Consider the following 13,997-nt stretch of genomic DNA (forward strand, 5'->3'; position numbering starts at 1 on the left):
AATATGTTTTATAATATTGTAATTATATTAACCATTTTAATAATATTATTATATTCTATATCATAATTATATTATATAATAATATAATATAATCCTAATTTTTAATTATCCACAATAAGTCAACTTCATAATTTACCAAACATCATTACACTGATTTTAAAATCAGCACAGCTACTATAATTATAGTTTATTAAACACTCAACTGCTTTTTATAACAGTTGTTTCTTCCTTCAGCACAGTTAAAAGTAACTTTTTTAAAATTTACAACACTACCAAACTAAGCTAAATTATAGCTTAGTTAAAAAAAATCAAAGGGGAAAAGAAATTGAGATAACAAAACCAAATTTTGACGAACAATAATAAGTTGATAGCAAAGTCAAACGCATTTCTTTAATTCTACGTAGAATAAACTTAATTTGATACTTTATTCCTTTTAAGTACCGGGGAATTCGAAGAGTATAAACCGCATAAAGCGGCATAGAATTCACCGGTGACCTTGAACTACACAAGTGAATTTGAAAATAAGAAAGCGGAATAAAAATCACTATTGTTATTTTATTATTATTATTTTCACATCTCAAACAAAGAGTATATTCTTATCTTTGAAATAGAAAAAAACTCGGGTGAGTTAGAGAGAGAAAGAGAGTATATTCTCGCTCAAAAAAAAAAAATAATAATAATAAGGAGAGTATATTCCCTCAAAAAAATAAATTAAAAGAAAAACAAAGAGTATATTCTGTAGAAATCCCACTCTCTCTCTTTCACTTTCACAACGCCATTTGTTTTCCCTTCCCTCTTCTCAGTTCTCACTCTCCCTCTCTCTATATAATCTCTATCTCTCTCTCTCCGCTCTGTCATTCCTTCTCTTGCCGTATCAGAATTGCTTATTCGGAGCTGCGATTGATCATTCCCTGTGCACCGGACCGATGAAGTTCTCGAAAATTCTCGGCAACCTTCTGGAGGAGATCTTCCCCGATTGGCGGGACAGGTTTCTGTCCTACAAGTCTCTAAAGAAGCAGTTGAATTTGATCTACCCCAAGCCCGGAGCCGGAGCCGGAGCCGGAGATGAGCCGCCGGCTAAGCGTCCCAGACTTTCCGACGATGAGGCCACCGCCGACACCGGCGATTCCTCCGCCGCCACTGCCGCCGCCGCCGCCGAGAGCAGCGATGAAGCGAAGGCGTCGAAGGCGGTAGACGATTTCGTGAGTTTGTTGCAGGACGAGATCGAAAAGTTCAACGAGTTCTTCGTTCAGAAAGAGGAGGATATTGTTATCGCGTGGAAGGTAATATTCTTTTTCCCCTCATTTTCACCAATTTTATTTGGGTTGAACATTAGGTTAAAGTTCTGATTTTTCTCGGCTTTGGAGGTTGTTATCTTGTTTTTGCCGGTAGAATATGGAAATAATAGTTTGTGATGGTTAGTTAATTTGAGGAACTAATAATAGTTCAGGAGGAAATTTATATGTTGTATGCATCAGTTTGAATTTTATGCGAAAATGAACTTTTCACTAGTTTTCAGTATTTGTTGTTGTTTCTCTGTTTGATTGGTTGCCTATTGTCTTGTATACAAGAATATGTTATTTTCTTGTGTACGATGATCGATGATACTCTGTAAGTTTAGATCATGCAAGAGAAGCCTTTATTTAGTCAAAGTGCACTTATTTTTGGGCTGTGGTTTGGGTATGATTTAAGTTTTGAATCCTTGTTTGGGTCATTTGCAATTTTCAAGCAACAGTGCGTTATGCTTTGTAGCTTGGTAATGGCCTTTTTAGTTTCTTTCCAATGTTGCATCTTACTTATGTATTTGTTACCTTTTGTTTCGGGTTTTTTGAATTTTCAGGAGTTGCAAGATAGAATAGCTAAGGCCAAGGATTCAAATGAAGATTTGACTGAAGTAGGGAGGAACTTGGTGAATTTTCATGGAGAGATGGTTTTGCTAGAAATTTACAGCATCCTTAATTACACAGGTACTTCTTTGTGTTCCCTTCTGTAAGAAAGTTTCCTTATTTACTTTTAGTTGAGAGATTCTTTGGTCTTGGTAAAATTGGATGCTGAGTAAGGCACACATCTTACATATTGAAAAGTTTGCTTCCAGTTATTTTACATAAGATTGCATGTTCAAGTAAGTATTTTCTGAAGGTTTTCTATGTCTAGGGTCAAATCTAGGGTCAAATGCTCGGAATATTTTCTTCGTTTATGCTTAATCTTCATGTGAAACACAAAAATTAACTGAGTTAATATGTATGCGCCCTTTTTTATGCAATTACGAGTAAAAATCCTCTCATTTCATCTAGAGGAGTGTACTGTCGTTTTATGTGGTACTGAACATGTATTGGGGAAGCGACATGCGATGTGAATAACTTTTGGATCGCTTAAAAACATCGGGAAGCTTTTTTCATGGTGTATAATGTTAGCAAAAAAATAAAATAACAAATGATGTATCAGATTCTCATACAACAGCGAGATGAGATAAGGATCCAACAATTGAAACGCTTATCCGAGTTTTCTGTTCTTATATATTCCTCTCCTGGCCTTTTATGATTTTGATGTTGATCTTGATATATTATGCATAGGATTGGTGAAGATAACTAAGAAACATGACAAGCGAAGTGGTTCTGTTATTCAGTTGTCTTTTATCCAAAGCGTCGTGCAAGAACCATTTTTCAGTACTGAAGTGCTTAAAGAGCTTGTGGAGGAGTGCGCGAGGACACTTGACAACATGTTTTCCAAGGAAGAACTTGCAGAAATTGATCATTTGGAGAGCACGTATGCGAGACTAACTCAACTGGCTTTGCGGGTCTTGGAGGAGATTCGAAGTGGAAGTTCTACTGTAGGGCCACATTCATTACCGCCTCTGGAAACTAACCCTGTTGTGGAACAAGCTGCCAAGTGAACTGCTTTCGGAGGAATATATTACAGAACACTAGATCAAATACGGAACTCACACGCTGTTTATTAAATTTTCTTTTCTTTTATCGTTTTGTATTCTGTTGTAGGCTAATGGTAAATACTTGCGCAGCTATTGTACGATACGATCTTGTTCATGTGCATCTATTTGATGAAAATATGGATATGTCTTTTGTTTTGAGTCGATGTAGTTAATGTCAGTGTTGCAAATTATGAGTTCTTGCTTGTGAAATTCTCATGAATTTATTAGTCAAGTCAACGGTTTTCACCCAAAGGACGGTAGAAGGACACTATTGAGTGGACGTTTGGTTCATGAATTTAGAATTATAATTTAAAATCATTCTCGTTTTACGTGTGTTTTTTGTGAGAGAAAACATGACAATATTGAGTGGACGTTTGGTTCATGAATTTAGAATCATAATTTAAAATCATTCTCGTTTTACGTGTGTTTTTTGTGAGAGAAAACACTGTAAAAAATTATGAATCGTGATTTAAAATTATAGACGAACACATGAAACAAACGTCCCTACCTGTGTTTTTTATTGGAGGGAAAGATGCTTTGTTTGGTTAAAGAGGGAGGAGAGGAATGAAAAGAGCAAAGCCTCTTTTTGGGCCAACCAAAATTAATCATACCAGTGGAGGAAAAGAAGGCAAATACTCCCTTAGACTGTATAAGTCTTAATTTTTATCTCTTACTTTTGATTAATACTCTTTTAATCAAATGTTATATTAGTAAAAATTAAAAAAAATATTAATCAAGAATAAGAGTAAAAATCTAAATTGGTGCATGCACTTTTAAAGATAAATTAAGTAATTTTCTCTGCCAAAAAAACAGATAGCAAAGTAATGCAAATATTCAAGAAACTTATCACATTGAAGTTAAAAAGATAATTTTACCCTTTAAAATATAATTAGTGAAGAATAAAATGAACAGCTCGATAGGAATAGTAAACCATTCCAACAACTTCCACTTATGCGGGACATTCACTCTCAAAAGTTGTATAATAATTATATAAATAATTGTGATCTTAATTTTTTTTTTTTTAAAAAGAAACTATTTTCTTTCTTATCAAACAACACCCTTTACATTCTTTGACTCTGTAATTCTCTATCTGCTCTTAACCCTCCATCACTCCAATAAAATGGGGCCTAAAATGAGTTTTTTTTTTTTTTCTTTTAGCAAAACTGTTCTATGCACAGCCATATCTATCGCGATAATTGCTTGGCAGTTGGTTGGTTTCTACTTTCTAGCACTAGTCTTATTTCAAAGAATTTGAGGTCGAATTGCAAAGTAGGAATAGTTCGTTCTTTGCACGTTTGTGCTTCCTGATGTCAATGATCTCGGTTTAATCGTGTGTGATACCTTGTCCTGTTGTTCTAATTTCTATTGTGCAACACTGATACAAACTCATGCCTCGTTTGTTTTGCTCGTTCGAGTTAATAATTTGAGTTAAAAAGTGAATTCATATGAGAGAAAACATTATCGCTTGTGTTGTGATTCAAATTAAACGAAGCGAACAGGGGTTCAATATTTAGAAAGAGTACAAAATAATTATAAAATAATTTTAAGTAGAAAGACGCCAAAGCGCCTGTAGCTCAGTGGATAGAGCGTCTGTTTCCTAAGCAGAAAGTCGTAGGTTCGACCCCTACCTGGCGCGATTTCTAATACTTAAAATTTTTATTTTGTAGTTCACCTATTTTGGTCACAATCTCTCCAGGCTTTTTTACCTCAGAATCTTGAAACAACCTCTTTCACTTGTTTCTTTCTTTTCTTGAAACAAACCTCTTCTTTACTCATGAAACCTTCTAATGCACTTTGCATGACCAACCCAACATTATCTATAAATCTCCCACACCCAAAGAGCTTATATTATGGACCTCCCATCTGAATCTTGTCAAATTCATATCAATTATATTATAACCTTCCACCCCATTTCAAGAAAAACAAGAAAATGTCCATAGTTGATGAAGCCCCAGGCTATCTCCAAGTTTTCGCAGACGGGTCTGTAAAACGCTTTGCACCAGAGATAGTCTCTGCCTCAGATGAATCACACAACAAGTTCAAGTCCAAGGATGTTGTGATTGACCCCTCGAAACCAATTACTGCTAGGATGTTCCTTCCCCATTCTCTTTCATCCTCCAGTCCACTTCCACTAGTGGTCTACTTTCATGGCGGTGGCTTTTGCATTGGCTCAACCACATGGCTTGGCTACCACCATTTCCTTGGTGACTTCTCCGTTGCTTCTCAATCCGTCATTGTTTCTGTCGACTACCGTTTGGCCCCCGAGAACCGCCTTCCGATAGCTTACGAAGATTGTCACACCTCACTTGAATGGATTCTTTCTAGTTACCAAGCAAAATCTGAGCCATGGCTTGATAGAGCAGATCTTTCCCGGGTGTTTCTCTCCGGGGACAGCGCAGGAGGGAACATCGCACATCATGTTGCTATGAAAGCCGTCGGTAATGGCTTTGATCATATGAAGATTAAAGGGCTGTTGTTGATACACCCTTATTTTGGAAGTGAGAAGAGGACCGAGAAAGAAATGGAGGAAGGAGCGGCAACGGATGTGGCCGTGCTTCCTGATGTCAATGATCTCGATTTAATCGTGTGTGATACCTTGTCCTGTTGTTCTAATTTCTATTGTCCAACACTGATACAAACTCATGCCTCATTTGTTTTGCTCGTTTGAGTTAATAATTTGAGTTAAAAAGTGAATTCATATGAGAGAAAACATTATCGCTTGTGTTGTGATTCAAATTAAACGAAGCGAACAGGGGTTCAATATTTAGAAAGAGTACAAAATAATTATAAAATAATTTTAAGTAGAAAGACGCCAAAGCGCCTGTAGCTCAGTGGATAGAGCGTCTGTTTCCTAAGCAGAAAGTCGTAGGTTCGACCCCTACCTGGCGCGATTTCTAATACTTAAAATTTTTATTTTGTAGTTCACCTATTTTGGTCACAATCTCTCCAGGCTTTTTACCTCAGAATCTTGAAACAACCTCTATCACTTGTTTCTTTCTTTTCTTGAAACATACCTCTTCTTTACTCATGAAACCTTCTAATGCCCTTTGCATGACCAACCCAACATTATCTATAAATCTCCCACACCCAAAGAGCTTATATTATGGACCTCCCATCTGAATCTTGTCAAATTCATATCAATTATATTATAACCTTCCACCCCATTTCAAGAAAAACAAGAAAATGTCCATAGTTGATGAAGCCCCAGGCTATCTCCAAGTTTTCGCAGACGGGTCTGTAAAACGCTTTGCACCAGAGATAGTCTCTGCCTCAGATGAATCACACAACAAGTTCAAGTCCAAGGATGTTGTGATTGACCCCTCGAAACCAATTACTGCTAGGATGTTCCTTCCCCATTCTCTTTCATCCTCCAGTCCACTTCCACTAGTGGTCTACTTTCATGGCGGTGGCTTTTGCATTGGCTCAACCACATGGCTTGGCTACCACCATTTCCTTGGTGACTTCTCCGTTGCTTCTCAATCCGTCATTGTTTCTGTCGACTACCGTTTGGCCCCCGAGAACCGCCTTCCGATAGCTTACGAAGATTGTCACACCTCACTTGAATGGATTCTTTCTAGTTACCAAGCAAAATCTGAGCCATGGCTTGATAGAGCAGATCTTTCCCGGGTGTTTCTCTCCGGGGACAGCGCAGGAGGGAACATCGCACATCATGTTGCTATGAAAGCCGTCAGTAATGGCTTTGATCATGTGAAGATTAAAGGGCTGTTGTTGATACACCCTTATTTTGGAAGCGAGAAGAGGACCGAGAAAGAAATGGAGGAAGGAGCGGCAACGGATGTGGCAATGAACGACATGTTTTGGAGACTTAGTATACCGGAAGGCTTGAATCGCGATTGTTTCGGATGTGATTTCGAGAAGGCTGAACTGTCCGCAGTTCGGTGGGCTGAGTTTCCAGCCGCGGTGGTTTACGTGGCGGGGATGGATTTTTTGAAGGAGAGGGGGGTGATGTATGCACAGTTTCTGCAAATGAAAGGAGTCGAAGTGGTGAAGCTTGTGGAGGCTAAGAGAGAGCCTCATGTCTTTCATGTATTTTACCCTGAATCTGAGGCCACCCGTTTGCTTCAGAGACAAATGAGTGAGTTCATCAATAGCTATTAGAATTTGATATGATCTTTTTTCATCCTCACATGAAAAAAAAAAAAGAAAAAGAAAAAAGAAAAAGACATTTCAAGATCATAACTACATGATTATATATAGCATGGAAATTCTGCAATTATTACTAACAAATTGAATACTACAAGAGTACAAGACGGTTTGCATTTTCTGCCATTATAGTCTCGTCTTGTAAAAGGTTCTTTGAAGATAAAATCTACATATCAGTAATGTATACTAATTTACAAAAGTAGCAGTAACAAGTACTTGTATGGCATATTATCAAAAAAAAAAAAAAAGTACTTGTATGGCAGAGACACCTAAATTAACAAGCTTCATCATTGAGGCAGAGCTATAAGCTATTCTTTACTCATCAAAAGTGTTTATGAAACCTCCAATGAAAGCCAGAGCTCCATTGCAATTGCCACACAAGATATCCTTCCCCCCCTGCAAAGCCAATACATGTATCCTTTAATTCCTATATATAATAATTCTCTAAAATTATAATTGTGCCGTATTTAATAAAGAGAATTATGTGTTAATCTAGTAAATACTCGAAATTTATAACCATACCCTATTCAACAAAAAAATGTATCTTAATATTTTTCATATTGTTGTCTCGAATAGAAAATTTTCTGCCTCTGTCACTATGCAAGTATATCATGTAAAGACGAATTGGTTACCCGCAAAGTCAACAAGAATCACCCTTTTCAAATCTTCCATCGAAGAAATCAATTGAGGCCTTGTTCACTTCACGAATTCGAGTTAAGATGTGACATTTTTTAAGAGTTTTTAATTGTGATAAAAAAAATTAAATGTGACATTTTCTGAAAGTTTTTAACTGTATAAACCTAAAATTGAAAATTCGAATTGGTGAAATGAACAGGTCTGAGTTCGCTCCACTCCCTTGGCACTGTGAGCACAGAACTGCACCTGCGCTTTGCGCCATAAACAATATTATGCTTTTTGATCATATCTACTTTCTTTCTTTCATTCATTTCTTAAATGCGTATCTTTCTCAAATTCAGCTTTACCATTTCATCACAATCAGCACATATCACGCTGTTTGGTTTCTTGCCTTGGTCACTTTTTGCTGCCTATATATTGAGAAAAGAAAAAAGATAAATAAAATAAGATAAAATCAACATAACATGTCTATTTATTTATGTCCACTAATTTATGCCCAAAAAAATTAAAAATTAAAAAAAAAACAAAAAAAAAAACGAAGAAGAACATTGGCTTTAACGCGGCAAAATCTTACGTCTGGAAATTTTAGAAGATGTTTGATATAAAAATTCATGTTATAATTTAAATCATGGTTTGTGACTTGTTATAGTACTTTAGTACCACGTCGTACTGTTTTCCAACAAGTGTTTGATGGATATGAAGATGATTGCCTAGACAATTATATATTTATATTTATATTATTATGCAAGTTGATAAAAACGCGCGATGAGAAAGGAAGTTAAGAGCATAAATAAGATAGAACCTGAGTTTGGTGTGGCTTTGAAGGAGCTTAGAAGTGGTGGTGCTGAGCAGAGAGAGTGTAGTCCATTTGAAGAAAATGATAAAACTAGTCGGTACAGATTTTGGTCAGGCGCTTTCTCAATTCTATTTCTCACTCAGTTCTGGGTTGCGGCCCGTGGGCTCACTACTTGATCCAAACACGTTTTCTTTTTATTCGCCTCAAAAAATAATTAAAAAGAAATATGAATTTTAATTATAAAAAAAAGTAGAATTTTGAGGAGTGACATAAATGAGGTCTCGTTTCGTTTACCGATTTGAGTTTTATTATAGTAAAAGATTTTCAAAAACAGTCAAATTTAACTTTTTATTATAATAAAAATCTCTCACATAAAATCGCATCCCAACTCAAATTCAAACATCGAATTAACGAACTAAACTAGTCATAAATAAATAAACTTCCAAACCCATTTATATCATGAATATTGGATCTTGTGCCACGAAAATAAGGAGCCAAGGGTCAGAAAAATGTTATGTAAATCCCAACACATGGAAGTGATTGTGGTATAAAACTTCTGAATACATATATAAGTGTTGCACACCGCCTAATTTTCTAAATAATATAAAAAAAGAATGACGTTTCTTCTAAAAATCATATGAAATAAACTACACGAGTAGCTATTTCTTGTAAGAACCAAAATTGCGTAATGTTTTAAAATATTATGATTCATATTTAAAAAAAATTAATTATCTGTTGTGCCTGTTTTGTCCTTCTATATATAGTAATATTGATCATTATTATTGGTACCGGTTTGAGTCTTTTAACACTTCATAAGACAATATGAATAATGTAGAAACGTAAAATAAAAGAACACGAAAGAAATAATGTCGCGGTTCGGTAACAACCTACTCCGTGGGGCCACGCCCAGATGATGAACAATCCACTAAGAACTCTTTTACAATTCAATTGGACTTAATATACCCGAGATTCCCTCTCTAAGAAGACGTCTATAAACTTGCAATTTTTCAATGGAGTTGCACAGCGAGATCCCCTCGACTTTTTAACATTGGAATCCTTCCAACTAAGGTCTCGTTCATTTCACGGATTTGAGTTTATAATTTGAATTTTGCGACAGTAAAAAGCTCTCAGAAACAGTCACATCTAACTTTTTTACTACAGTAAAAAGCTCTCACATAAAGTCATATCTCAGCTCGAATCAACGAACTAAACGGGCCCTAAGTTTTTCTCTAAAAAACACTCAAATCATCTCTCTTGAATACAAGTGCTCACCTCTCACACAACCCAGCAAAACTAATCAAAAGGTGTACAATCAACCGAGAGACTCTTTGAATAAATAGACCGAAAGTTAACAGCTTGACGACTTCTTCAATTAATTCGCTGAACCAAATCTGTTGCAGATCCTTGTTGCAACAATAACTACAACATAGCTGTCAATGTCAACTTTCTCAAAACCAGTTCGAATCAATCTACTATGATGCTGAAACCTTCCCGGAACTGATATATGAATCTGGACACATTCTTAGGAGACAGAGGAAGATCATCCAGCTACGAAATCTCCATCAAATATCAATCAAATCAATTTACCATTTTTGGATTAATAGTTAACTTTCAAAAATAGAAACTAAAATAAGTTTCCAAATCTTTCAGAAAACTACCATAAGAAACTTGCCAGCTGCACATCTATTTCCAAACACAATCAACTAGCCAAACATTTTCAAAATAATGTCAATCATAAAACGATTAGAATCAATACATAATTTGGAAAACAAATCCCAACAATCTCCCCCTTTGGCATTGTTTTGGCAAAACTGAAATAAAATGACTTTCGTAAAGTCAGAAGCAAATTGTCTCCAAGAAAAACTTCGCCTGAACTAAAACATCATAGACTACTTACTCTGCCCTTTTGAAAAAAATAAGCCAAAATAAAACTGCTGTTGCAGAAGGTGTTGCAACACCTGATGGAACACTTTATGCAACACTTTTCTGCAGATCACGTTCTAATTTATTGATTTCTGCAAATCACTCCCCATGAATCCTCTACGAGTCTTACTCCCACTGAATATGATGGTCTCCTGTGCATATTGCTTTTATCACCTATCAAAAGCTTGAAGTGACTATTACCACAATACTCAGAGTTAGTAGTACATGCTTTATAAGAAGTGTAAGTCCCATGACACCTTAAATCATATTTCCTTACCCACACACGTCTAGGAAATTTATTTTGCACATCAATCTTTGCTTTAGGTGTCCTTATTGTGAATGCGGTATTTGATGGATTAATGATCATACATCTTTTTAAAGCATTCAAGTATTTGTAACATCTAGGTCTAATGTGGCCAGGTAAATTACAATAGTGACATATTGGAACAAACATGTCTCTTGCTTGTCTTGTTACAACAGGCTTTGCAACAATCTTCTTGTCTGATCTTACCCGAGATTTCTTAAAGGACTGCATCATAGTACTAGTGGCTCATTTCACAAAGACAGTCTTCTCATAAATTTCTTGACCCTTGTAGCCAAGGCCTGAATGATCACCACAAGTTTTTTGTTGTGAGAGTAAGTGATCCAATTTTGTTGTGCCCGAGTTTAGCATCCCTAAATTATTCTCGGTCTGCTCCAATTCGAGTCTGGTCTCAACAAGCTTTCTCTGATGCTTTGTTGCCAAGATTTCATAATTTGTTGCAGCATTCTTCAACTCATCCTTTCCTTTGTTAAGATAGCAACTTCATCTTTAAGCAATTTATTTCGTTTGCAAACAACAAGCCATTTTTTGTACATCTTCTTATAAGCCTCCTGAATCTTCCCAAGACTTAGGTCACCATCGTCACTGTCATCTTCAGTTTCATCCTCGAAATCTGTATCATCAACAACTCCACCAGAGGTTGTTGCAGATGCTGTTGCAACAGACTCTGCAACAACATTATTAGTGCAAAATAAATTTTTATTCGTGAATTCGTTTCTTACAGTGAAAGCCACATAATTACTGGTGTGATCATATGCATCCTCTTGACTTTCATCTGAATCATCACTCCTTGTATATGCCATGACAGCCTTGTTTCTCTTCTTGAGAGTGTTTGCACACTCCGCTTGAACATGTCCGAATCCTTTACATTCTCGGCATTGTATTCCCTTATTTCTTTTCTTATCTTTAAACCGTTGAGAGTTAAAAATTCTTCTTTGGAGAATTTTTATTCTTTGAATTCTCTTCAAATCTCCCTTTCTTGTTGATATTTCTCAGCATTTTATTGAAGTTTTTGGTGAGTAAAGTAAGAGACTCACTTAAGTCCTCATCTTCGTTGGTCTCATCTTTGGTGGACATATCATCATAATCTGCTTGAAAAGCAATTCCTCTACTTTTCTTTTTATCCTTAAAGTTCATCTCAAAGGTTTGAAGATTACATATGAGTTCATCAAGTCTCATCTTCTCCACGTTTTTTGCTTCTTCGATGGCTGTCACTTTGTAAGCGAAACTTGCTGGAAGTGACCTCAAGGTATTTTTCACCAATTTGGCGTCAGAATATTTTTCTCCAAGGGCAAAGGCTTCGTTAGCAATATCACAAAGCTTTGAGTTAAAATCGACAATACACTAATCTTCCTCCATACGCAAACGCTCAAAACGGGTTATGAGGATCTGAAGTTTTGAAGACTTCACATCATTCGTACCTTCATGTGCAGTTCGAAGAATATCCCATGCTTCTTTAGCGGACTCACATGTGAAAATCAATTTGAATTAATTAATATCCACAGCATTGAAAATTGCGTTCAATGCTTTTGAATTACTGTTTGCTAGCCTGTCCTCATCGTTGGACCATTCCTCTTCTGGTTTAGGGATGGTATTACCTTTATTATCTTTAGTTGTTGGAGGAGTCTATCCGGTTAAGACAGATCGCCATGCCTTCTCATCAATAGCTTTAATGAAAGCTTTCATGCGAGCCTTCCAATAGGGGTAATTGACACCTTCCAGAAACGGTGGTTTGTTCACAAATTCTCATTTTCTCATGACATCCATTCCTGTAAAATCAACCAGTACACCATGACCTCACCAAAATACACATCGGTGACCCTCTTTGATACCAATTGTTGGTACTGGTTTGAGTCTTTTAACACTTTATAAGATAATATGAATAATGCAGAAACGTAAAATAAAAGAATACGAGAGAAATGGTATCACGGTTCGATAACAACCTACTCTGCGGGGCCACACCCAGATGATGAACAATCCACTAAGAACTCTTTTACAATTCAATTGGACTTAATCTACCTGAGACTCCCTCTATAAGAAAACGCCTATGAACTTGCAATTTCCCAATAAACTTGTACAGCGAGACCCCCTCGACTTTTTAACATTGGAATCTCTCAAACTAAGTTTTGCTCTAAAAAATACTCAAATCATCTCTCTTGAATACAATTGCTCACCTCTCACACAACCCAGCAAAACTAATCAAAAGGTGTACAATCAACCGATAGACTCTTTGAATAAATAGACAAAAAGTTCATAACTTGACGACTTCTTCAATTAATTCACTAAACCAAATCTGTTACAGATCCTCGTTGCAACAATAACTGCAACATAGCTGTCAAGGTCGACTTTCTCAAAACCAGTCCGAATCAATCTGCTATAATGCTGAAACCTTCCCGAAATTGATAAATGAACCTGGACACATTCTTAGGAGACATATGCAGATCATCCAGCCATGAAATCTCCACCAAATATCAATTAAATCAATTTACCATCTTGGATTAATAGTTGACTTTCAAAAATAGAAACTAAAATAAGTTTCCAGATCTTTCAAAAAACTACCATAAGAAACTTGCCAGCTGCACATCTATTTCTAAACACAATCAACCAGCCAAACATTTTTAAAATAATGCCAATCATAAAACGATTAGAATCAATATAGAATTTAGGAAATAAATCCCAACAATTATCATAAAGTTAGTCTTTATGACAATAACCATATTGATTACTGTACTCAAACATTATTGGTCTTTTTAAATTTCTAATTTTATTTCGTTACTCACCGCTTCTTCACTTTTGGTGGCTAAACCATTTTTAATTACCACTATGTGTCTCTAGGACATACTGACCACCCGTTTGCTCTCTTGTTAATTAATTGCTAAACTTTTTCTATAGGCTATTCAGCAATGAATTTTCTAAAACCTAAAGGGTAATTTTCTTAATCAAAACAATAACGTATTTTATACGCTAAAGTTTTAATATGCTTTTAACGTATAATTCATTTTTTTCGCTTCAGTGTTTTATCTTATAAGAATTTAACATTTTTATTATAATATTTGTCTCATATAACAAATTTACTTTACAACTCAAATTATTAAATTGTGAAAAGAAAATGATTTTTGTAGTTTCAAAAGTTTGTTTCAATTCATAAGAGTTCAACGTTCGTTTTGTTATAAAATAAATGTGAAAACTGATAGAAAAACCCAACTTTGAAATTCAGGTGTCGAGTG

At 35.7% G+C, this 13,997-nt stretch overlaps 3 protein-coding genes and 2 non-coding genes across 5 annotated transcripts; all 5 read left to right on the top strand.

Moving 5' to 3' along the window:
- The first annotated feature begins 742 nt into the window (after positions 1 to 742).
- On the top strand, positions 743 to 3,188 carry LOC21394879 (SPX domain-containing protein 1). Its single transcript, XM_024168809.1, has 3 exons — positions 743 to 1,283; positions 1,841 to 1,967; positions 2,574 to 3,188. The coding sequence occupies exons 1-3, from the start codon at positions 927 to 929 to the stop codon at positions 2,891 to 2,893; spliced, it is 804 nt and encodes a 267-aa protein (XP_024024577.1). The 5' UTR covers positions 743 to 926; the 3' UTR covers positions 2,894 to 3,188.
- A 1,304-nt stretch (positions 3,189 to 4,492) lies between these two features.
- Positions 4,493 to 4,565, top strand: TRNAR-CCU. The gene has a single exon. It is a non-coding gene; the product is annotated as a tRNA-Arg (tRNA).
- Positions 4,566 to 4,859: 294 nt separating this feature from the next.
- LOC112092486 (probable carboxylesterase 17) lies at positions 4,860 to 5,597 on the top strand. The gene has a single exon (XM_024168775.1). The coding sequence runs from the start codon at positions 4,860 to 4,862 to the stop codon at positions 5,595 to 5,597; it is 738 nt and encodes a 245-aa protein (XP_024024543.1).
- A 149-nt stretch (positions 5,598 to 5,746) lies between these two features.
- Positions 5,747 to 5,819, top strand: TRNAR-CCU. Its single transcript has one exon. It is a non-coding gene; the product is annotated as a tRNA-Arg (tRNA).
- Positions 5,820 to 6,112: 293 nt separating this feature from the next.
- On the top strand, positions 6,113 to 7,048 carry LOC112092485 (probable carboxylesterase 17). The gene has a single exon (XM_024168772.1). It carries the CDS (start codon positions 6,113 to 6,115, stop codon positions 7,046 to 7,048), a length of 936 nt encoding a protein of 311 aa, XP_024024540.1.
- Positions 7,049 to 13,997: the final 6,949 nt, after the last annotated feature.

This window comes from Morus notabilis, unplaced genomic scaffold (assembly GCF_000414095.1).
Source record: "Morus notabilis unplaced genomic scaffold, ASM41409v2 Scaffold453, whole genome shotgun sequence".
NCBI lineage: Eukaryota > Viridiplantae > Streptophyta > Magnoliopsida > Rosales > Moraceae > Morus > Morus notabilis.

Bases quoted from the DNA above. Each gene is read 5' to 3' on its own strand.
- LOC112092485 (XM_024168772.1), top strand. From the start codon at position 6,113: ATGTCCATAGTTGATGAAGCCCCAGGCTATCTCCAAGTTTTCGCAGAC.
- LOC112092486 (XM_024168775.1), top strand. From the start codon at position 4,860: ATGTCCATAGTTGATGAAGCCCCAGGCTATCTCCAAGTTTTCGCAGAC.
- LOC21394879 (XM_024168809.1), top strand. From the start codon at position 927: ATGAAGTTCTCGAAAATTCTCGGCAACCTTCTGGAGGAGATCTTCCCC. The intron at 1,284-1,840 runs GTAATATTCTTT...TTGAATTTTCAG, and splicing joins ATATTGTTATCGCGTGGAAG to GAGTTGCAAGATAGAATAGC. The intron at 1,968-2,573 runs GTACTTCTTTGT...TATTATGCATAG, and splicing joins CAGCATCCTTAATTACACAG to GATTGGTGAAGATAACTAAG.